Here is a 26,149-nt window from a genome sequence, read left to right as displayed (position 1 = left end):
ACATGTGGACCACATAAAGTGATGTTAAGACTGGAAGCTTTGGGTTAAGAAGCCTCTTCGACATGCTACGTAAATGTCCCAGCGCTTCTTTTTACTTTATTTTTTTAGATTTGATTTGTTTTGTGCTGTAAAAAACGCAAGTTAGATTTCAGTCACCCCCATTTTATTGTAGCTTTATCTGATATCTCTGAAAACCCTGAGAGGCTAATGAGAAAAACGAAATTCTGGTGCTTTTTCGAAGTACCAGAATCTAAATTGTCCTCCAATTTTTATGCGTTAAAAAGAGGTGGAAAAACTCTTTATCTGCAAAACACGTCGAAACATATATCAGTTTTCTTCTGGGTGAGTTTAATTTACATAACTTTCTAACACAATACATGTACCTTATAATATTACCTGTAAGAAAACATTAATTCTTACTCCTATTTACTCCTATTTCATTCAAAAGAAAAATATTAACCAGTTATCTTCATTGACCATGAAGACTTATAATAGAGAATAACATTATTACAATAGAGGCGGCGCGCTCTATCTTCTCCATCCTTCGATCCCTATATATTTGTCCCCTTTCACCCTCTCTGTCCTTCCACCCTTCCTCTCCGATCTGGTCCTTGAAGTGCTTTAAGTGCTTGTGACTGTGCTAATGAATGAAAATGTCCTCCCAGCAGCGAGCACCACATTTAGCTGAATAGTCACCTTTGCTGTAAAAGCTCTATTAGGCCCCGTTGCCAGCAGGGCTAACGATTGTGCCCCATGTTTATTTACTAGGTATTGTAAATGCATTATTTATGGATAAGTCTCCAGACAGCACTTGTCAAGAGTTAAAAATGTCAGTATAAAGTATTAGGGGAAAAAGAAAAATAGCCACCATTATAAAAACCCAAGGTGACCTTGATTTGATTCACATGCAATTATAACAGTTTTATATAATGCACTAAAGCATGAATCAATACTGTGTAAGTCAACACAGAAAATACGTTGTGTGTTGAGTCTTTATGACCGTCCCCCAAGACGAGAACGGGTAATTGGGTTTAAGCTCTCTGTCCTAGCTTTTAGGGATATCTCTGGGCTCAGTATCTACTTTTTGAGTTCTTGCCAGTAAAACCAGCACATGCAGTCATGTATCTTTTGTCATCTTTGTGTTATTGAGTGGGATGCTGAGACAGTGGAAGTCTGATTTTTTTTAAAACTCTGTTCCATAATAATGCCTATTTACCATTCAGTGTCATAGTTCATGGGTTAGTTCCCTGGATTCTATTGAGAAAAAGGTGGTGCATGTGATGCGACCCTTACAGTTAGTGAACAGGTGTGGTTTGAGGAAATTTGACACCGACAGTGGACACTTTTTCACATCACTATCTATAGCTATAATCTATAAATATATTTGACTATATATCTATATAGTCAATATATATAGTCAAATATATATACACCACTAAAGTACAAAACACACACACACACACACACACACACACACACACACACACACACACACACACACACACACACACACACACACACACACACACACACACACAAACACACACAAAAAGAAGATGCCCTTCCTTAATACTACAGCTCTTTAGACCTGTCAGAGTGGATACAGTAGGTGCTCAAGCAGAATACTCAACACCTGGAGCCCTTTGACAGGATCATGGCTAATTAGCTTAGCAAAGGGGAACCATACCGCCATTCAGCCAAACTGCAACCCCCTTTAATCTCAGATAGAAGGATATTTAATGGATACTGAGAAAATAATTCCCGTTATTTCAGCGGCAGGTAACCTATCCATTGCTGGTGACATAAAACAGCACAACATGGTGCGTCACTGTCAACTAATTGTTTTGGGGCACAGGGTTATATGGACGTGTTCCGGTGTTATCCCTTAGTCCTCTCTTTCTCTCCTTTTGCCTGCATCACCTCTCCTCTATTTCTAAGTGTAATCCTCCTGGCGAGGATGTGTATTATCACTTTGTAATGACTGTGCAGTAGGTTGAGTGTGGGGGAGTGATCAGCATTGTGTGTGCAGCCCCAGGTCATTATCCTCTATAACAACAGGCCGTGTAATGAGATTCAGGGAGGGGTGAAAGCTTTGGAAGAGAATAGGATCAGCTCTAAGCCTGTGGTCTGATTAGCACTGATGAACTCTTGACTCTGTTGTAACACTGTCCCCTGTCAGTGTCGTAGCCCCTGCTGACTCCACACGCAGGCTCACTGGAAATTGTCCGCAGGTGCTTAATAGCACCAACACAATTTATCTTTGGGGTATTTATTTAGCTTCAATGTAACATTCAAAGGGTTTCTGAAGACATATTCTCTACAGTGCAGTCTGTATTATACATTATATTATAAAAAAGCACCCCTTCCCTCCCCCCAAACAGACTGATGCACCTTTTCCCCTCCTCCTTCACCTCCCTCCCTCACCCCTCTCCTCTCATCCCAGCTGCCATGTCATCTGGTTCTGCTTTATCCCACCTAATTAATAGGAATCTTTGTTATAATGATCTGAGCATGAGCCTCTGACTCCATGCATATGCAATGAGGCTGGAAATCCAGTTGCCTTGGTTGCAGATTTTGAGGCATTCTTCACACATAGCTGTACGCTGCCTCTCACTGAATGCAGCGTCCTATCGGACGGAGTTAGCCCGGGTCCATCCTGGCAGGACACACACACACACTGGCCAAACATCAGTCAAGCACCAGCATCTCTCCTGTGCACTCTCTACCCACCTCCTTTAATATGCTGTTGTTTATTCTGTCAACATGATCTCGGCAAGCTACTTATCTTGATGCAAGTAATCTATTTAATCAAATAGCCAATGTACTTTTATGCGTGTGAATGTGTGTGTGTGTGTGTGTGTGTGTGTGTGTGTGTGTGTGTGTGTGTGTGTGTGTGTGTGTGTGTGTGTGTGTGTGTGTGTGTGTGTGTGTGTGTGTGTGTGTGTGTGTGTGTGTGTGTGTGTAAGTGCTTGCATACACTGTATATGTAAGTGGGGGTCTTCCTGTGCGTTTGTGTGTGTGCATGTGTGAGTGTTCTCTCTTGGCCTGTGGCGTGGAGCACCAGCCCAGCGGAGCAGTGCTCTGGTCTGTCACTTTTGTTTGAATAGGTAATGTAGATCTGTTCAGGCTGAAGAGACATGAGCTGGAATCGCTTGTTAGGACACATGATCAAAAGCGGCTCTCTGCTCTCTGCCAATCAACCCTCTTGTCACCCTGTGAAGCAGACGTTAAATAGATTTTTCGGCTGTATGCCGCGGGCAGCCTGCCAGCCTGACATGTGAACTTTTACAAAAAAAGATACCCTGCCCCTCGCTCCTCCCTAGTCTCATGTTCCCATCCTCTTCCTTCATGTCCAGTTTTTTTGCTTTTCCTTTCTCTTTCCTCTCCCTTTTTGCATGTTTTCCCTGCCATCTTGACACTCGAACCTGATCCAAATCAACATTTCCCCCCTCCTATGATTTTTGTCTCCCACCCCATCTTACTCTCCAGTGACAAAGTTGCTCCTCTGCCAGGCTGAGATCAGAGCCCAGGGCTAAATGGAATGGCTGTATGAGGGGAATAGGGAGTACAGAGTGTCTAGTCCTCTGCTGAATTATGTATTTACTATCTGTTCCAAAACAGAGCCCCCACATAACACAGGCACGTCCCGATAGGACACTGGAAGCCGACACAGGTTTCACTTTACACAAGCTAAGATATAGATTTTGTTGCCCCTTTCAAAAAAGGAACCCTTTCTGCTGTCTTGGTCATTCAGATGACAAAACAAGCAGCTGCTTCTTCAATGTGCCATTCTTTGCATTCAAGATCACCTTCCCCAGTTCTCATATTCCGTTTAGTCAACAGTAGCAACTGCTGTGGAGCATTCCAGGGGCCATCTTCCTCGGTTTCAGCTGTTGAGCGTGTCCCCCTGCACCCATGCAGCACAAAACTCCCATTGTGATCGTGGCTTACTGGCTGCACAGGAACCCCTTGATAGGAGGAAACGGGTGTCTCTGAGAGACAAATCACAGCTAGGGTTGCACAGAGGCTTGTTTGTCTTTACATACTCACACACCAACACAAAGTATGTCCCGCAGTGACATCACTGCTTGTGCAGTAGCAATTTGGGGAAATAATTAAATATTTATATTTGCTGGTAGAAAAAAAACAACAATAGATTTGCCTCCGTGCTGTATGTGGGTGACTGGGTGATTAGATCAGCAGCCGTTTGCAATGGCCTGACTGTTTTATGTGACGCCGCACTATTTGGAGGCGCACTGAGATGGTGAAACGCCGACACACAAGACGGCCGGAGCCATTAATGCTGCTATATTTGTCATTGGGCTAGAATTGGGAAATAACAGCCTGGGTTTTGCGATTCAAAGGATCATGATTAAAAGAGGACATATACAGACGAACTGCATATATTGAGGACAGTGGAGGAGGAGGGGCAGAGGCAATCAGAAATGGGGAGAACAGGGGCTATTCCACAATGGGTTGGGGTGCAAAGGGAGGGCACATGTGTCCTGCTGTGTGTGTGTGTGTGTGTGTGTGTGTGTGTGTGTGAATGCCTGCAGTAGGGTTACACAGGGAGACTTGTGTGCCAGCTCAGTATCACTGTCCTAGCTGTGGCATTCAGCTCTCAAGCATTCTCCCCACATAACTTGACAAAAGAGCCGGTGTCATCTGACCAAGGATCAAAATAGTGTGAGTGTAACTCACACCCTGGGCACAGACAGCCTCTGTGGCCTGCTAATGATTTCAGCGCACATTGCAGGCTTGTTCTGTAAGTCAGACGTACGTCAGCCATCCAGCTCAGAGATCCGCCTTGACACAAGCAAACATGACAACTAGCATAGATCAGCAGCTTATTAACATATTTGCATTGTTTTACCCAAACAGCAAGCACGAATGTCTTAACTTTGATGGTTGCCGTTTGAACAAAGAGACTCATTAATCAGCAGTGATGAAACACTCAATGCTTTTTCTTTCTCCTTGTTCAATAACATTACATGCGCCAGGAGATGAGATGAGGATGTCAGAAGGAATGAATAGAAATGTGTTTTATTGCACTGCAAAGCCTGAGTGCCAATGATTATAATTATTTGACGTCATGTCTCTTTGGAAGTACCTCTAGAATAATTTTTAAGTCTGCCCCGGTCAAGTGTTTAATATTCTTTAAGACCAAGTCGTCAATTGCACATTATGAAGTTCAATCTGTTAGTTGACTTTATTATTTAAAATTAGGATTAACGATTTGTTGAGGCGGCCTTAATGCTATTCTTCTCCCAATTAGCATAATGTTGTAGAAAGGAAATTGGGTTGTTATATTCTATATGATCCTTTTAAATGTACTACCCCCCCAGCCACGCCTCATCTTCCTCTTTCCTCCTTCTTTGTCATTTTCTTCTGGGTGGGTGGCACTTTGCTCCACAAAGCCGATACAGTAAGCCTGTTGTTAGCTTCCCTGTTGTGAGCTGGACCAATGAGCTCAGTCGCTCATGAGAAGCAAATTTCTCCATCTTTGCCCAGCAGGTCTCAGTCCGTATGGCTCTGTATCCCACAGAAAGGGAATGGGCCGATTGAAAAGAAACGTACAGCGTCTATTGTTGCTGAACCAACTTGAACAACAGCACACTGAGACACTTGGGCTCTGTGGGTAAATGAATGGGGACTGTCTAGGATTTGGAATGCTTAACCTTTAGAAGTGCTGTGGTTCCTTCAACATTTCTTTATCCAGTGGCAAGGAAAGAATCAGAATTGTACAATGTAGAAACATTTGGTTTCAACATTGTAATTCATTTGATTTGCTCGGAAATGTTCAGTGTGTTAATCAAGCTATAAAGATGCAATTCTGGTATGAAGACACAATATTCAGACTGCAAAAAAGATGTCTACTAATTCTTGAAACTTTTGAATGCTAAAAGTTGTTTGTTGTGTGCTTACATCTATTTTTCTCTCTCATACAACAAATAGAATAATCTAAAAATAGTGGCTTTTGGTCTTACAGTCCAGTAAGCAGTGTGCGTGCATTCTGAACCCTGGCATCTTAGTAAACAAAGTTGTCTGCAAGATTCGACAAACAACTAATTACTATGTGAAAATGAGGAAGCCAGTCTGCAGAAATAAAAATTAATAATACCCCACATTTAAGTTTGGATTTTTTTATTTTTTATTTTACCTCAAAACTTGTTTATTTATTTAAACTGAAATCAAAATATAGTATTCAGCTGGGAGGACAATCACACACACTCCTTAGCAGAATTCAACACATTTACAGTATGCTGTATTTCCAAACGTACAGTTTATAATTGTAATATGTGCTCTTTTAATATCTCATCTTATGGTTCAATCTCTGAAGCGCATCGCCGTCGTCCAGCATTTATGATGAAATTAAGTTTCAATGTCTATACCAGACTTGGCTTCACTGCAAATTGTAATGCATTCATGTGGATCCTATTAGTCTCTTTTTGTCCTTGTAGATTCAGACACCCATTAATTTACTAAATCACACTGAACAGTCATGATCACAGTACTCTACATTTTGTTCACACATCTATTAATTTAACATAGTTGAATAAATGTGAATGTTTTCGAGCATTGATTAGCAAGTTTATAGCTGACAGTTAAATTGCAGGGTACCCCCAAAAAATGTCTCCACTGTAAGGTAGCCCGTAATTTAATTTTTGTGTGAAATTATTATAATTTATTACAGTGTGTGGATCCTAATGATTACCGACATCAAATGGAAATTATAAATTGAAATGAAGTCCACATTTTTCTCCTCGTAATGTTCATCTTCACAACTGCTGATCTCCTGATCAGCCTCGGCTGAGATTTCAGAAGTAAATCAAATTTTCCTTTCCAGTAAACCAAACACATGCATGCTTGCACTAATTCAGTTTATCACAAATCTATATCTTGTCTTCTTTCTTTATTTCTCTCTTACTGCCTTTCTGTTTTGCTTTCCTGCTCGATTGTTATCTAGTTGAAACAATTAATTAACCAGTGGCACACCAAGTCTTTATTAGGCTGATTATTATTAAATCACAGACAACTGTGCCAAAGAAACACAAGATTGAAATCAATTGTTTTAGTTTTTTCTTGCTTCATTTTAATAAAACATATACTAGCCTTCCTTCATTTATTCAAAGTAGCAATTGTTTCTTTTCCCCAATGAATTGTATTTAAATCTGTGTTCTGCTGCCTGCATAAATACTTTAGAGCAAAGGAGGGGAAAGGAGAGGGAATGAAAAGTTAATTTTGCTATCCAAGCATTTAATGGTCCTAGTTCTTAAAAGTGACCTTGTGGGGTAGAGAGCGGAGCAGCACAGCAGCTCCTTCCAGATGCACACATGGCATCCATCGGGGGCACAATCACGCACAGTCCCAACACCTCAGGCTCGGACATATGTTGAGTTTTATTTCATTCTTCTGACATTAATCCTATTCACCAGCTGTTCTGCCAGCTGCCACTCTCCGGCTTAAGGGGAGATTGCAGTTTTGGGGGCTCTGAGTACTGGTTTATCTTGGCTCCTCATCTGCTCCTCACGAAGTTTTGATTGGATTTTTTTTCTTTGCCCTCCTCCTACTTCCTCGTTCCTTGAGTTGCATACTTCCCTGCATTCTTTATCTCTTTTTAAACGTATTTGCTTTTGTTTTTCCCTTCACTAATTTGTGTAGACAGGCCTTAACAAGCCCTCTGGTTAAGGCTGCAATTTGACTTTGAATCTTGGTTTTTTTTGGCCCATTGCCTCTGCAAGGACTACAGCATTTCTGTAGGATTACCCTGGACATGGCCTCAGCCTGTACAGTTATGATTATTGACATATTGGGTCCGACATATTTCACATTTATGTGCATTGTCTGGAAGCATACTCAAGTGTTCTCAATGTCATTTCTGCTGAAGTACGGCCGGGCAGTCTGCGAGCAAGGGCCGCAATGAATTGATCATTGCTCACTGCTCACTTTAATAATTCAAGCCTGATTGCCACAGAGTGCCGCAGTAAAATGGATTGGGAGAGGTCACATGCTGCTCAGCTCAGGAGGTGAAGCCTCTTGGGGATGGTTAATTCATATATGCTTGATAGACACGTGTCGTATTTAGAGAGGTCAGTGTGCTGTGTGTGTGTATACGGCTTCTCAGAATGACCAGGTCAGGACTGTGGGATTAACACAGTGGTCAGTGCAGATAAAGGTACGGGATAAGGTAGAAGTTCCTGGTTACAGAGGCCAGCATTTTTTTAGCTTTCCTGAGGAAAAAAAGCAAAACTAATCATAAAGTTACCTGCATATTGCAGCTAATAATCTTACTAATTTACCGCTTCTTTAATTTTGTTACTCAAAATTAGACAGTTTGTAATAGTTTTAACCTGTGATTACATGCGACAAGGTCTTTCAGGCCACTTAGACTTTAACTCTGCAACCTTCAGTCGCTAATGGGATAAATACAAGGAATATAATTAAATTAGCTGGAAGCACATCAAATATTTGCCAAACATCAAAGAAAAAAGGCAGCAGAAAATAAAGCATTGAATTGAATCGATCCTCAAATGCAAACTGTTAACCACTTTGTATAAGACTGTTGATTCAATATCAGGCCTAGCTGAGCTTTTCATTTTCCTATTCATGAAAAGAACTTTGACTCATAAGTATAAACAACCACTGGACCATGGCCAGCGATGTTGCCAGTTTATACAGGCAGGCATGTACACAGGTGAGATACGATGTCATCATGTTGAGGTTAAAATGGTACAATAAGAAGTAAGGAAATAAAATGGAAGGATGTGAGGCAGTAAGGGAAGAAAAAAGTATTGGTGCAGGGGAGATGCATCCGATCCTCAGATGAAGCAAGTCAGGTTACCTACAATATATTTATAGCAACTGTTTACATGACTGAACAAGATAGTCTAAAGGTGACTAACAGAGATGTTCACCAAGTGGAATAATGATAAGGTGTCAGTTAAAGAAAGCCCGCCATGAGGTGCAGGTGCTCCTCAATACACTGACATGTCTGGACCTTTTTATTTATGCATGCCAGCACTAGTGATTACATATTAAAAAGCTGGAATTATCTAACTGCACCAAAAAGACTTCCAGAAATGGTAGAGGTTATTATAACTGTTGACAACGAGGAAAGGTAATTGCCTGAAAATGAGCGACAACGCACTGTTGTGCTCAGAATGTCCCCCCTCCCAGCTCCCTCTTTAGCGTTTGCATTGTGCGGCATCACCCGGGTGTGTAACCTATTGCGTTCCGATTGCTCCCTTGCAATTAGTGCCCTTTTTGTCCTCACTTCAATAACGCCATGATTATGGAGACTTCAGGAGTATTTGCAGCATCCAACAGCTGTTGTCTCAGGGACTACCGGCTGAATGACAAAAACATGTTTTCTCTCTGCATTTCACTTCCCTGCCTGCCTCTTGTAATTATTATGTTTTATTTGGTGTGATGATGGGGTCTTGTTTTTAGTGTGTCTGTGATTAAGATATTCAAAGGACTCCTTGGAGTGTGTCACAGTCATTTTCTTTTTTATCAACCTCGACTTTTGATTTGTTTCCCACTCCCGTGCAGTGTGGATGGGAAATTAGACGTCAGCCTATCATTGTCTGACTGACATTCTGAGAGTTTGTATCTCCGAGATGGAAATGTATGCCTCAATTAAAGAAATGAAATGAATATCTAACACTGCATGTAGGGGTAGACTTTTTAAAAAAGCAATTTAAGACATTACAGTTTATCTTCATATTTCTTTTTAGAATTTAAGCACATAGTTTTTATCATGAGTAATCACATGATACAGTCAATATAATGTAGTAAAGGAAAAGCACTGATACCATATAGAGGAATAGTTAAGGCATAATGTATGACTTTATAAATCATCGCATAATAACAGTGATTAGTCATTTTAAAACTAAGTAACGGTGGATATTACTCATCCCATTTCTTACTTCGTTATACCTTTTACCTTGTAGGATGTATGTTGTTACCACCATTTCTAGAGCTCTCTGTGCAGCCTGAAACCTCACTTTCTATGGCCCAAGATATTTTCAACAAATTGCATAGGTGGTGTTTGTACAATAAGTTTGTTAAAGGAAATAATGGTCAATGGTTCTTACAGAATCATGTAGTTGCATCATTTTCATAGTAAATTGATTTGTTCTTTTTTCTTTAACTGCAGTCTAAACACTGAATTTGTTTAATATTGCAAGTTTTAGTGTCAATTGTTAGAGTCAATATTTTTTAATGGTGCATTGTTTAGTTTTGTTATCTCAGTTCATAGGTCTTCCTAACGCCCGGTTTGATGTTCTGAGGAGGTTTTGGTTTTGGTTGGCTACAAATTGTAAAACATGCGCTCTATTCAAGCTGAAGCTTGTTTAGAGACTCTAAACCCAATTTCCTCTGCTCCTCGGCTCCTCATCACTGCAATAAGCGTTGCTTCCCTATTTGCCTCGATGTACTGTATATGTACCCCTCTACTTTCTGGGGAGGAAATTATTTATATGGTCAGTGTCAGTTGATCATTGATTTGGTAATTACGTGTTTCCCCTTGAGGCCTGGACAACTGATATACAAGGCCAATGCTAAAGGGGAGGTCTCTTAGTCTGTTATCCGTGACTTATGGCTAATTCGACTCTCCTAGATAGCCCTCTCTTCTCTGCCAACGGCTTTTCAACACAACAAACACTCAAACACAAGTATCATCTTTCGTCCTGGGAGAATAGCGCACGCAGAGAGGCTCAGAATGTGGTGGCAGACAGTTGAAACGATTTCATTGCTGACAACACAGAGTAATAAAACACCAACTGCTGCATGTTGTAACAAACCATTTTTGTGCTTTGAGGCAGTCACGGCCTTTTGAAACACGATGGAGTGTTTGCAATAAATTTAGTAGATTAAACCTTTTAGAGATTGAAAACATTGCAATGTTATGCAAACTTAAATATACACACTGGACACACTTCCTATGTCCATGGCATCTGAAGAGCCATTTGAAAATTAGTGTGTCATGATTTTTTAAGATCTTCTTTATTACTGTCCAATCCAATTCCAAAGTGACAAGATTTGATTTGTTTGTGGCTCCGTTTAATTGTATATTTTGTGTTCCACTCAATAATTTGAGCTTTTCTACAGTTTGCAATGATCGTTTGAATGAGCTACTCTGTTTAGAGGAGGCAATAAAAACATAAATTAGCAAACAACTTCCCCCTGCCTTCGCCTCTCAGCCCACAGGCATTTATAGTTAACTAGCACTCAATTTAATAAAATGTGTGTGAACAATAAAAAACACAAACTCAGATTATTAGTTGGTGCATTAAAACACTGGATAGTGATAACAGTAGGGGCATGCTGTGTGAATTATGAGAGGGAAGGAAATTTTCCTTCAAGACTGTCACGGAGTCAGTCGGTGTCAGGACAGACAGTTCATGTTAACCTGCCTCTTAGCTTCACTTCTGTGGTTTATACTGAACATGATATTCTGGCAGCACTGACTGCCAGGTGCTGAAAGCTTTGTTTATGTCACACATCAACCTAGAAACATTCCTTTGTTGAGATTTATGAGGATCATTAGCTTTGTTTTTAATACAGTGAGAAAAAGAAGGAAAAAAAGCGGTTGCCTAATCTACGCAACGCATCTCGGTTTAAGGTGTCTCAATCCCAGCGCCTGTTCACCCACATCAATAAGATCACAGAATACCTGCACAGGGAAGCTGTATACCACAGATGACAGCGTTGATAGGAAATAAACATATTGAATTTGGCAGTATCGAATCAGTGATGACTATTCACTTTCTTCTCAGTGCCACTTGGAAATGCTTAAGACATCTCGGGGAAGGATTTCAGGGCATTTTTCCAGCTTTACAGCCCCAGCCCCAGAGAAAAGACAATGAGACCCAGACAGGCTTAGTAGTCCAGAAACCATTCCCCTCTCAATGGGAACACGTCTTGGACACACACTCCAATAGTTTTGTCTTGCATGTTCCTATCTGTACTAGCTGCAGAGTGGTGGGGGTCTGTGCCAGGCAAAGGTCCATAGGGACCATTGGAATCGCCGGGGCTGGAGGAAGTTGGTCTGGGTCCAGTGGGGCGATCTGGGCTTGGTGACAAGCCAAACTGTCTACTGCAGGGACGCTGGGAAAATGTAAATAAGAGCCTGATAAGGGCTATTGTTTTCATTCCATTCTCATCCCAGCTGAATGGCCTGCTCCCCAGCCACAGAGCATTTTATCTCAAGAGGGGGAGGGAAAGAAATGGAAGGGGTGGGGGTGTGAGAGATTTAAGAGCCCCCATAGGAAAATAAAAATAAACTCACTGGACTCTTCTCTTGTTTAAGCTAATTCCCCAGTTTGTGATGTCCTACTTTGTAAGAACAAGAGCAGCCAACTCTTCTTTACCCTAAAACTTCAGAAGTTCTGCACTAACTGTCTTAAATAATTATGTTTGCCTTTCAATTCAACCAGCACTTGATATCCAGTGAATTCAGTGTGAATCCTTTATTAGAATTAATTTGTTGCTTTATGGGGAATAAGGTGAATTGTTTTTTTACATTCTCTGTGTCTTAACCTGACATTAATTATTACATTGATACTATCCAGTGTTTCCATTGGCATCTATAATTTCTCCAGAAAAAACTGACAGTTTTCTCCTCGCATTCCTCCTATTAATCCAAATTCTTCTGAAAAATAGGCTGCGGACGGGAGTTTTGAAAAAAGCCAGACATCTCATTTGCTGTTTTCCCTGAGCATGCCTGCGCAAAAAGTTGCTCTGCTTTCACAAAATCCATTTTTGGTTGCCTGTTTTGTCCACGCTGTTTGAACACTGAAAGATGTTTGAGAGTTATTTTATAGGCTAATCCAGGTCATTATTCACCTCTCCCAGGTGGAAGGCAGGGAGGACAGCGGTGCATTCCAGCTGTAGTCTTTCCTGTTGGAGGACTTGGCAGGTCGTGTCTGGCCTGACGGAGGGGATGGAGAAGTGAGGGAGAGGCAGCTCTCCTGGGAGGGATGTGGAGAGGAGGGGGAGGACTGGAGTAGAATGGAAGCTGGCACCACATTATCTCCAACAGTTGGCGCATTCCTTAATGATCAAGTGCTGGAGCAGCATCTGTGATGAAAGTGTGTGTGTGTTTACTTATGTGTGTGTGTGAGACAGAGAGCATATGTGTGCATATTAACATATGCACACTGTGTTTGTTTAATTCCCCTTTACACTACTTATGAAATAAGCCTTTTCTGTGCTTTAGGGGAGAACATGTCATGCACCGATGTTGTTCTGTCTGTTTGAGGATTAGGATTTGAGGGGAGTTTGTTGTTTTCCGGGAGAGGAAGCTGCCTCACCCAGGGGTGAGGCGCAGAGAAGAAGAGTTCAGCTATTCCACTCCCCCCTGCCCTTAACCCCTGTTTTAAGATCTGTGATCTTAGTGCCATGGAGGGAGTTAAAACACACAACGCACACACAGCACACAGCCTTTCCTCTCCCCCTCTCTTAGGGGTCAAGGGGACAAACTGTGAGTTGGGAATTGGAAAGTCAATAAAGCAGAAGAAATGTTATAATGACCCTGAGCTGAAGATGTCCTGTCGACCCCCATCACGTTGGAGGAAGTGGACAATCAAACAAAATGGTCACTCTGCTTGATCTCTCTGAAAGCCATTCTTAAACAAGGCCACAAGAACTCCCGACCCCTCCATTACTCCCAGTTCCTCTGAAGTCAGTGTTTGTCAGAGGGAACAACAGTGTTTGGTTTGTGGATGAGATGTTACAGACGGATAAAAGGAAACAACACTTGTATACATTCTAAACTGTAGAAATGTCCTCTGTGTTTGATCTCAAGGATGATAATGGTGAAACTGGAAGAGTCCAGAATATTGCATGTGACAGGCCCTTCTCCGTCTGTCTCACTGTTTCTCTGAATTTCACATGATTGTAAAAAAACACATGACAGCTACATTAAACTGAGTTAACATGCTTCTGAATTGTGTCCTTTTATTGCCAGAAGTGTGATCATAAATGATCCACTGTTAGATATGTGGTTGTACTATTCATTACAGAGCCCCGGGACTTTGCGGTAATAATTAGTGTGTCTGCTTTGGTTTTGCATTTTGCTCCAAATCTAGAGAAACACAGTTTTACAAATCATCCTCAGGCTCTATGAAACCTGAGGATAATTTCTATAGACACCAGAACAGCTGTTTTAGACAATACATTAATTGTTCTCCCAGAACTGGACTGTACATGATTGCTGCTTGGTTTAATCAGACGCAACGGGACTGCACGCTGCATGTCTTGATTGTTCAGATAGGAGGCAGACAGTTTGTGGAGACAGTGTCTCAAGGTGGAGGGGTGGAGGCCTGCCTGTGCTGCTGGTGTTTGATTGGAACAGGCCGACCCCTGAGCAGTGGAGAGATGGTGGAGGCCGGGTCAGCCGGCCCGGTGTGTTCTTTATCAGCTGTCCTAGCGACAGCCATTCCTCCTCTGATTCATTGTCTGCTGGACAAATGTTAATTGTTTTCATCATAGGCAGCTATGTGAACACTCGGTCGCAGCCAGTGTCACTCCTTGCCTCCCACTTAATGTTGGTCGCTGTCCTTATGTTATCCCCGCAGTGCCTGCTTCCCTCCTCACTCCACCCTTAGCTCATCTCTCTGCCGTTGGGCTGAGTCGCTTTTAATGTTCCCCGTGCAATACCATCACATAAAATACCTCTCTCATCTGATACGCTTGCTTTCTTTAATTTTAATTTAAGTTAATAGATTCCAAGGTTTATATCATCCTCAAACTATAAAAAATAGAAAATAATTTTCAAAGACAATATTCCATAATCATTAGAAAATTACGCTTTAAAATGGGACTCTACATTTATTTGTCATTAAAATGACTTACATTTTCTTTCTGCCTTTTTTCCCTCAGATTCCTCATGCATGGAGACACTTCTTTCTAAAGACTGGAAGGAGAAGATGGAGAGGCTCAACACTAGTGAACTGCTGGCAGAAGTAAAAGGTAAGATTTCAAAACACAAACACAATTTTTGAGCCTTGTTAACAAATCCCTCATTCCTATCAGGCATACATAATCTATGTACTGCATAATCTCAGACACAGCCTTGTATTCTGAATTAAAACAAAGGCCTTTGGCTGCCCCCCTCATTCATTTCTCTCCTCCCTTATCTTTTGTTGGAATGCCCGACTTTGTCCAGAGTGCTGTCTTCAAAATTCCAGCCTATTTAGACTCATTTTGAGGCTCTCTGTACCTTTCAGTGGATTATTGTTGTTGTCCCCTCAGACGGCCCTGAGTTTAGCTACTCTGCTCTGACACATGCAGTGTGTCCATGCCGCTCTGGTAATTGTTGAACCCAAAGTGTGCTTGATGTAAACAGAGCACGGCTGAGCTGAGAGGAGAGGAGATGGTGCGGCTATGCACAGAGCCGTCTCCTCTGTGAGCCTGCGTTTGAGTGGAATGTCTTGACTCTGACAGCGAACGCCCTGCGCAGCGTATCGACTGTTGCACGGCAAAGCGCAACTCAGCACTCCCCCTGAAATCTGTTTATGACAAGGTGAAGGTGGGCCAAAGATGGGCAGGGCCGCTGCTCAGTCCTTAGCACTGACTGTTACTGAGAGCTGCTGTGTTTATACTGCACAGGAAAGCACAATACCAGCTGGCTGATAACACCAGGCTGTCACTGGCTCCTACACTCTCCCACCATTGATTACCTTCATTAATTTATATTTAATCTCTCAATAAAACACCTAAATGTTTTTTTTATTAACATTTCATGAAGACTATTCACATACTTATAAGGAGTGCTCATTTGACTGCCGTGCAGGTGATTTTGATCATTTGCTTAATTGTTTCTTTTTATAAAACAAGGGTGACATACATAAATAAAGCTTGTGTTTGGTTTTAATTATTGAATTACACTTACAAAGAATTATAGAGGAGAGGAAAAAATATGCTGTTGAATGTTCTAATAAGTATATTCATTGGCAATAACCTTAATGAACTGAAGGATAAATCATTGCTTGGTAAACTAGATTCATTGTACCTGCCTGTATACTGTGTGCCACTGTAGATCAAAGTGCACTGGGTAAATGTTTAAAATGATTTAGCCTTTTGAAAGCTGGTCTGTTAAATTACAGGCAGGGCATTTCTTCTGTTTGATGAATGGGAACGGGAAGGTTACTTGGTGGTCTGTAAACAGGTAGGGAGTCTGATAATAAACACTATGGCCTCTGTCTGTTGATGAGTTATGGAGACAGTCTATACACCACAGTTCCCAATATAAATGCTTCTCCTATCACAGTGGCAGCCTCAGATTTTTAATTAGCATGCCATTTCATATGACTGTAGACATTTCAAAGGGCTGCTTTGTGCTCCCCTTTACAAATGTCTCTCTCTCTCTGCGTTTGATGTCTGTCTGATGTAAATACAGGCAATTATAAAGAAGTCCAGGGCTGGAGACGCACAAGGTCCGCCTAATTAAAACACAAACAAAGGTACCTAGCAGAAAACACCTTATGATTAAGATCTAAAGTGTTATGATGAATCAGAGGTTCCATTAATTGTAAGGTTAAAATCAGTATAAAAGACAAACACGCATGTAGGTTTCAAATAAATGAAAGGAAGCTGGGAATAAAGGCTGGCATGCAGATAAAGACTACAGTACCTACTGGCACAGTGGCCTTGTATATTCAATGCTGATTACGCACTCATTCCTCACCCAATTATACTGAGCACCTTGTAGGTTACCTTTTGACATTGTTCCATCAAAACCTTGAAAGACAAGTGATTGTGTTACTGCAGAGGCAAGTGGTGGAATCTGACTGGTGTGGACATAATTTATTCTTGCTCTTAGAAAACAAATAAAAAGCAAAAACAATAGGTGTGTCTGAATTTGACCCCAGGCTTTTACCCATGAAAAGAAATACATTCTTTTACTGCAGTTGTGTTCTGACATGTCCCAAATACTTGTTCCTGTTGAGGTGAACATGCACGTACAGTAAACAAACAAAACAAAACAATAGTATCAACAACATCGGAGATCTGCTTTCAAGGTCTGCAAACCCAACCAACCGTTTACCTCTTACTGATGACACATCTATAATTAGAGCGTATTGTCCTGTGGGTGTTTGGCTACATTATGGGCTCCTTCCAAGGTAAAGACATTTTTCGGTTCCAAGAATCAGTAGAAACAAGCGCAGTAATCCAGTAGAGGCGGTGTGCTTAAGCCAGACATAAAGCATGGTGTTATTAAGGGTTAATGATCTCAAATCTCCATCTGCCTTTTCTTGCTGTTAGGGGCTTAGTATCGGCGGGGGCAGGCAAAAAAAGAGAGTTTGCGAAGGAGCATTAGTGGCGGATTTCTTTTCACCAGTCAATTCCAGAGTTAACTGTTTGTTTTCATACCTGAGCTTAGCTGTCAATCTGCAGGAACGATGAAGGAGGGAGATGAAATCTCAGAGCAAGAAAAGGGAGGCCGGCTGGAAGGGCTCCAAACCACAGAAAGTAGCAGATAATAGGAGGCAAGGTGGAAGGAGGAGTGCAAGATGCAGAGAGAGAGAAAAAAGATTTAGGATACTTAGACTTCACATTTACAATTACATACCTCAAAGACATTTCTTTCTTTAACAAATTGCAGTCCCCATTCTTCACATGATTTAGTACACTTACAATCCTTGCCTCCCTATTTTTAAATAGATGTAGGCTACTGTATGTAAGTATACATATGTATGCATCTACACATATATGTATCTATGTATATACTGTACATTATACACATATGTCAAATGCATGCAAATATAGCACACAGTGGCCTAGGCAGATAAGGTTGCCCTCTGTTGCACGCTTGCTATGTGCAGGGTCTTTGAGCCTCGTACTCAACAGAGCTGTTTAAGTTTCCCTGCTGAGTGCCAGTTTTCCCGGACCCCCGTTGGGAGAAAAAAAAAAAGAAGCAAAATGCTGAAGCATTTACTCAAAGTTAAAAAAATATGTGGTTACTAAATTGGAACACAAGCTGTATTCATTCTCTTGGAATTTGCAAAAAAAACCATATACATTTAATAATTTAAATAAGAAAAAGCTTAACATTGTACACCAGCGTTGAAATGGCAGCTTTAATTCTGAAGCAGAAAAATTGGGGCTCTTGCACTGTCAGAATCAATTTGAGAACGGTGTCGACATGACAGTGGGCGAGTGCACACAGACAGTCCTGTGGCAGGCAGATAAGTGGAAGCTCTTTAGGAGGAGAACGCAGGGCAGGGCAGGGCGGCAGCTGAGACTGATTTGATGCTGGCCCTACCTGTGCTGGCTTTACTCCTGCATGGACAGAAAGGAGTCCACTGTGTGAACACAGAGCCCATATTGTTCAGCCATGTGGGCTAGCTTCAAAACACGATTATTCACTTCAAAATGTTACTTTATTCCTAATGGCTTCCATAGAGTGAGGTCTTGATGCCACTGGAGATGCACGGCACAATATCTGTGCCAACATTCCGCAGTGACACTGACTTACATAGCTTTAGAAAGGGGGAGTAGTAAAGAAATTGTGTGTTTTTACAACATACTGTGTATAAATATTAGGTATATTATATTTACCAAACATACAAAACCGTTCACACAGACGGCACAAACCAGGATCTGTCCAGTTGCTCCAGTCAAAAATGCCTCAGTTAGCATTTTCTCCACAACACTTCAGTCAACTGTTTGCCCTGTGCACTCAGGTGAAATATGAGCCACAGTAAATCATTATTCCTCAGGCCACATTTGCCAGATGAATGTATGAGAGTGTTGGACTGTGTGTTTTTCTCCTCTAATGAATTGAGGAATTTAGCTTGTGGCAGTGGAGGTAAAGAAGGAAGTGCTGTGTGTGTGTGTGTGTGTGTGTGTGTGTGTGTGTGTGTGTGTGTGTGTGTGTGTGTGTGTGTGTGTGTGTGTGTGTGTGTGTGTGTGTGTGTGTGTGTGTGTGTGTGTGTGTGTGTGTGTGTGTGTGTGTGTGTGATATCGGGATAGAGTTTTCTGTTTGTGTTTTGAATTATATTCCAGTGGTTTGTAATGGTTTGTTTAACTAATTACTTTTTTTAAGTTGTATGATACATTTCATGGAAACAAGCGTATTACTCCTGTTCTCATTTGAAGAGAATGTAAAACATTTACAGTGCTGACAATAACACACCTGTCTTTTATAAAAGGACCCTCCACTGAAATATTTCTCAGCTTTCCCTCAGCAAAGCAAATAAGATAAGATGCTTTATTGTCATTGCTTGTTAAATTAAATACTATTCTCCCTGTAATGAAAAGCTGCTGAAGGGTTGACAAGTTACCTGTTACTAAATAGTATATTTATATATGTATATATTTTTTTTTACAATAAAACCACTATTTAAGAAGTGTTGTATTATTACATATAACCACAGTTTATGGAAGTTATTTCAGTGTGATCATATCTGAATATCTGTAAATTTATGGTATTTGGCTTATCCTTTGATGTAAATTTCTGTAATTTCATTGCTTTTTGTACCACACTTTAAATACAGAATTTTCCGTAGCCGTTGCTGTGAGTAATTTGACCTTTTTCTTTACATTTATTTTCTAATTTTCTTACATTCTTACATTCTTCCTTAATTATCAGGTGCATAGGTAAGACCAATGAATAAATGTTCTGTGAAAAGAATGAGATAACATCTAGCTCCTAATTCACTTCCAAGGTTTTTTCAGACAGTAAGCTGTTGCCTTGATCACTGTCTTCCAGGCTTTAAGCACTTTGCATGAGAGAAACCTTGAAAACTATTCTATTTTAGGGGCACGGGGTCAGACTCATCACCATGAAGGCCATGAGAGATGAATAGAAGGATTGGAGACAAACTTTGTTTTTGTGTAATCTTTGTTATATACTGCCTTGCATACATACTACACCCTGGTTTGTCACACTGTATTATAGAGCCAAAGAATGATGTATTGAATTACTGAAAGACCAGAAGAAAAGTTTCTGTGCTGAGTTGTTTCTTTTTGTCTTCAGAGTGAATTTCAGGGTCACTGGCATTCCCTGTGGAGTAATATGTTCAGGTCGAGCCTCTATCTTGGCTTTGATGAAGTAGCTTGTCCAGTGTCATTGGTAGACAGTGAAGTGCTGGAGCTTTCACATTAGCATAATTATACTGAAGAGTGAGGCTCCCTCTATCATCAAAATATTAGTCTCTATCAGTGTTAGTCATGAACAGCAAAACCACAGTAGATGAAGTATGTTTTTATTAATAACCTCTCCAGTTGCCAATCAGAGAATTTTTTTTAATCGTCTGTTGAGCAATTTAAATTATTTTTAATCTGTAAAAATGTCTTAAAATCATTTTATATATGTATTATATGTTTATATATGTAATAAAAATCATAATACCACACTTCCATTAACAAGTAAAAAAGTTGTTATAAATATCAAGCAACCAAGTTTAAGTGGTTTTAAAAATTTGAGAAGATCTTTTTTTAACAAGATGATTGGTGAATCAGCCTATATATTCATAACATATAGGAGAGCACAGGTACTGAGAATCATTGCTGCCAGAGGATGACATGTGCTTGTGAGTCATTGCTAAGGCTTGTTAGTGAGGTTTTATTGGCAAGATTAACAGCTTTTATATCATGGCAGAGGCAGCAAGCCAGGTAAAACGGCTGCTGCTCATATTGTCTTGGTTGTAGGGCATGGAGGCGTGTTAACACCATATTACTGGTATTACTACTACAAATGGCCTTGTAGCACTGCAAAGGGATACCATAAAACTAGCTCATGTTCTAGCTTAGTTTTCTGCCAATCTAGATCCTCTATGCGACAGTTTTTCTAACCAAAATGTTTCGGTTATATTCAATATCACAAAAGTGAATTTGGCTTGTGTTTCATGCTTTTGTTGAAGCAGTTTTATGGGTTTGAAGAAAGATCTGTGGGCAGAAAAATCTTTGAATTTTGAACACTAAAGGAGGTGCCAATAGATGCCATTTGCTGCGACTCAATTGGCTCTTTGTGTTTTCCACTGAAAGAATGGACAAAGGGTCAGATGACCGCAGAGTTCACACGTGCACATTTACTCAGAAGCATGTACCTTTTATCGATTGGAACAGCACGCAACACACATCAGTACACACTAATGTCTACATTCATACACACTTTAGGAGAGAGCAGAGCGAGAAAGAGCCTCAGCACACAAGGCTTTAAAGTTATGAGCGGTCTGTGGATACAGCTTGGTACAATCGGAGCATTTAGACAAGTCTTAATTTACTTAGGATGGGCTCACAGCATATGGAAGCATCCACAATAGCTGACTGATAGAGAGACAAAGAAATTCCAGTCTTCTGGCATTAAAAAAACCTCAATTCAGATCTGGTCATAATGGCTCAGCTGTCTTAACCAAAGGAAGGGAAGAGAATAGGGTGCCTTGTGATTTTCCCCCTTTTCACCCTCACCCTCCCTCGCTTTTCTTCTTTTTTTTGTGCCTGAATCTTTTATCTGTGTTATTCACTCGGGACTCTTCAAAGTAACAAGCCTCCTTCTTTTTCCCCGGTACTGGACTTGGAACCCAAATTAGAGACTGCTTGATTAGAGCAGAGAGGAGGGAGCCAAGAGAGAGGGAGATGTGGGTATTGGACAGAACAAATCGCACCCCTACAAAGTGCCTTTTATCCAAAGACCCCAAGGCTTAAATACCCCTATCCCTCCCCAAGCAACCATGGCTCTGCTTGTTTCCCTCTTATCATTTATTTAGTCACCGGTCGCTGATGTTTTCTGCCCTACTTTGTGACGTTTAAAAGAGGCAGAAATCTCAAAAGGTGAATGCTGAAAGCGCTGAAACTGAACAACATAGCTTTACCGTCTCCTCCTCTTATGTGCCAATCTAGCATCTCCGAAATGAACACAGTGGCCTGAGAAAAAAAAAAACTTGACCACTCACTCCAGTGATCTTCCTCCTGAGTCAGGCTGGCATTGTCCTACTCGGCTTCAGTCGTCTAACAGGAGGATGTCACAAAATGTTAGGTTTGGCCCGACTGCTGGGGTTTATGTAGCGCCAAGGCATCTCTGGGCTGTCTGTCTGCCATCGGAAGCTCAATGTGAGGAGACATGTTAACAGGCAGACCCCAGCCCCACCGCTGTTAAAAGCCATGCAATATGCAGGAAACGGCCTCTTTTGTCAGCAGGTTGGTCAGACACAGACCACGACTCTCCTCTTCCGCACCACCCAATAAAAGTTTTATCTGCATTTTAAAGCTGATCCATAATTTAAAGCAGGAAGAAAGAGATTTTTACACAAACCACCCAACAAAAAACATATGCGCCTGATTTTCTACAGCCTCTAAGGTGAAATTCTTCTGCTGTCTTTTAGATATTCAGATATTATGTCTTCAGCATTCACCAATAATCTGAAGGATACTAATTGATTTTTCAGCATTTGCGTAGACAATAAAGACTGAACAAGCTGTTTAATAATTAGGATTAAGTTTAGCAAAAGGGAAGGCCCAAGTAGCAGTACAGAGGGCAGTTTAGACTTCCCACAATTCAGCTCAACATCAAAACAATGGGCTCTCTGTTAGTATTATTTTGGTGTCTGGGCAGGACTGAGCTGTCCACAATCTGACTTCCATCAGCTCTTTCTGTAGACCCTTAGCATCAGTCCCCCTGCACATCCGTGCAAATAAAAACAAAATATATGCCCTTTACATTAAAGTTATTACAGTTTTGCAATTTTGTGTTTTTGACACTCCTAAACTAGTGAGTAATCATCAAAAATGTGTAATCAGGCAGGCTGAGAGGGCGTCATTGAGTCCAGATGTTTGGTTCCCAACTCAAGGTCATCAAGCCCTCGAGGCCTGATGGCCGTCATCTTCATCAGGATGATGATTTTCCTTTTCTTTTCTTTCTTTCTGTCTTTCTCCATCTCCTTCCTTAGTCCCTCCCTCCTCTCCCCCACAGTATTGATAGCTTTGATATATTGTGACAACGACTGATGTATCTTGCTAGTGACCTGTAAAAGGCAGGTCCTTCATGGACACAACCAAAGGTTAATAAAATTGGTGCTGATTGTATCAATTTTACAGATAAGCCATTCACAACAAGTGTAGTCGGGTGAATAAGAAGTCAATTCAGGCCTTGGAAACTGCACACATGCCCGATGAATAGCTGCTTTTAGGTGCTTTTTTTTCGTTAGGAGGATAAATGGAGAATTGCAGCTCTCTTCCATTGCAGCAGGCAGCGGAGGCGAACCGAGGTTCAAACAAGCCTGCCAGTAAATTGCCCTGAATGGGTTCTGGAGGTTGACAAGCCCTATTAAGACAAACGGCTTTCCTCATCGGAGAGATAAAATAAATCAGGTGTTTAGTCAAATTAAAATAGTTTGAGTGGAGAGGGCCCCTGGGAGCTCTCGGAGAAACTCAAGACAGATGTGGCCAGAGACGAGAGGAAGACACCCAGGAAAGAATTCAGCTCCCGCTGGCCCGAGGCCAGACTTCACTGTACTGTTATCTGGATCTCTATGCTTTTATCCTTCCCTCTATTACTGTCTCTCCTTCTCTCTGTCTCTTCTGTCGTTTTTTTTTTTTTTTTTTTTTCCGTGTGTTCTCCAGGATCAGCTTGTCACACAGGAGTGCAGTGGGAGGAGAGTGAGTTACTGTTTAGCCTCTCACTGGCAATTATGTTGGCGGTGTAAGTCAATGGTAGGATCACTTAGCATTGATTAGGCGGAGCGAGGGAGCAGTGCAGCGGAGACGCTCTCTCTATCACACACAGTGCGGACATGTGACCGTAGAGAGAGAATAAGCCTATTGGTCTGTCAGTTCTTTGCCTTTTTAAGTATGCGTACAGTAGCTACACGATAATAAAAATAAAGAGTGTATTTGCCCCTTACCGATGATTGTCATAGTGCATTAAGAGCATATTTCTGGTTTGTAAACATCGTTGTTTTTCTGGAGGATTTCCTCCTCTAATAGGTTGCTGGAATGGCCATATAATTAAACACTTTTGTAGTTTTGAGGCTTGCACTGACTCTCAACACTTTCTTTATATTCACCCCTGGTAGTCTGACATAAGCTGCCACCTCAGTTTGACAGCTTCCTGCAGCTCTTTGACTATATGCCGGGAACAATTCCTTTCCTTTCTTCCTGTGAATGCTGTGAACACCAGCTACAGTAAATAGATAACTCCAGGCTGTGTGACCTTAAAACTTTATAGTGAATTCACTGCAGTTGGTTGCTGCCTGTGTGGTTTTCTTTGTACGGTATATTGTGTACAGTACTATAGCACAATATGATGATCGCCGTATGCAGCATGGTCACCTTTCTGTATTAAGTGTTTACGACCAAGGCCTTCTGCAGTTTTCTTTTCTTTTCTTTAAAAAAACATTCACACTACTTATTTAGTAATCGCTACTATGAGACCTTTTGTATACTTTTTTCTCTTTTTTTCTTTCTGGTTTACATACCTCATACCTGTATTTATGTTTATGACTCAGGCTCTATACCTTGTGTTTGTTTATCCTTTCCACTCCTAACGTCGCTCTCACTCTTTCTTCCCTCACTAGGTACTCCAGAGAGCCTGGCAGAAAAGGAGCACCAGCTCTCCACAATGATCACCCAGCTGATCAGCCTGCGAGAGCAGCTACTGGCTGCACATGACGAACAGAAGAAGCTCGCTGCCTCACAGATGGAGAAACAGAGGCAGCAAATGGAGCTAGCTCGTCAGCAGCAGGAGCAGGTAACTGCTCACTGTTTCCTTTTCTCACAATCACCCAGTCTCTATTTGTCTCATTTTGCACTCCAGGTATTAGCCTTTCTCCCACACTATATTCTGTCTTTCTTTCTTTCTGTCTGTCTAAAACATTAATTCCCTGTGATACTTTAATCCTGTTTAACCTATTTCCCCATGACGTCTTTACAATAAACTCCATTAAATGCATTTTTTAACAAATTGTCACTTGACTCTCTATTTCATATTAAATGTCATGCCTGAAATGTGCCAATAAAATCTTACCCGCCGACAGGAATTTGGAATAATATTAGATCTAAGAGATGTTATATTATATATTACCTCAGATATTTTGGTCACGCTCTGTCGCTCACATTTGTGCTGCGTGGTAGGAAAATGTTATTATGACTTGTACTAACAAATGCGCTGGAATGTGCGAATTAAACGTTATATTAAACATGGAAGTCCTCTATATCTTATAAATCGACTCCTATTAGAACAAGCCTGGCATTAGATTTGCAGCACAAATCAGGCCAATGAGCCATATTGTACAAATCAGCAAATTAGCAGAGGCCATGAAGTGTGTTAATGTCTGGGAAGAAATAAGGACACAAACTATCCACACGGGCGACACTTTTATTATCACTAGCCAGCCTAATGGCTATGAGTCAATTATCAGCAAGGAGTTCACTCAGAGTTTTCCCCACACACTCTCAGACCTTCCCGTGGTAAATGAAGAGATGGACCATATACCTTGGAGTGATGCATTTGGTCATAGTACACTAATAATACATTAACAGTATTGATTCCTTTTTTCAATCAATGATGTTCATTTGCAAACTACACTCAACGCTGTAGGCTTTGTGGACATTGCAGCATAAATGAACAGTGATATAAGATATGTTATTATTTGATCTTATTTGAAAATGAAAGAATATTGATAAAATGGAAAAGAGAGAGCGGGGGAAGAGGGGAAGAGAGAGGGGGGAGAGAGGGAGCCTGCTGAGAGCCAGAATGTCATCAAGCCATCAAGATACAACACAGTAATTAACTGTTGACACTCGTGAGGAAGCCAGCACAAATTAATCTTGACACATTTGCAGACGGCCGATATCTTACAGTGAACACTTTGTAATTATATTTAAAAATGAAAATTAAATGACACTTAAAACTAGGTTGTCATGCTCAATGAAGTGGGCATGTGGAGCGGGGGACTGCTGGGATTAGAAGGATTGCGGTGTGGCTACTCGTCACTCAGGGGCGGCAGGGACCTCTGCCACCCTTTGCACTGCCTGCACCAGTTATCTCCATCATAACCACGACCGTCTGTCCTGTAAATAATTTATTCTCTTTAACCACTAATTTTGACTGTGCAGTTCAGCGCAGGTCGTTTCATGTTCTGCAGAAAATTGAAAATATGTTTTTGTCAGTCTTTGCAGCAATTTCATTATAAAACCAGTT

At 41.1% G+C, this 26,149-nt stretch overlaps 1 protein-coding gene across 6 annotated transcripts in view; it reads left to right on the top strand.

Moving 5' to 3' along the window:
* The window catches only part of sox6 (SRY-box transcription factor 6), a 125,617-nt gene that overhangs the window by 50,777 nt on the left and 48,691 nt on the right, over positions 1-26,149 (top strand). For all 6 annotated transcript variants that reach the window (XM_054609657.1, XM_054609648.1, XM_054609640.1 and 3 more), the window contains 2 exons: positions 14,887-14,976; positions 24,525-24,697. In XM_054609657.1, the coding sequence (XP_054465632.1) occupies positions 14,887-14,976; positions 24,525-24,697 (263 nt within the window). The remainder of the gene's footprint in view (positions 1-14,886; positions 14,977-24,524; positions 24,698-26,149) is intronic.

The sequence above is a fragment of the Anoplopoma fimbria genome, chromosome 2 (assembly GCF_027596085.1).
Source record: "Anoplopoma fimbria isolate UVic2021 breed Golden Eagle Sablefish chromosome 2, Afim_UVic_2022, whole genome shotgun sequence".
NCBI lineage: Eukaryota > Metazoa > Chordata > Actinopteri > Perciformes > Anoplopomatidae > Anoplopoma > Anoplopoma fimbria.
The sequence above is the reverse complement of the archived record's forward strand: the minus strand, read 5'-3'. Positions and strand labels throughout refer to the sequence as shown.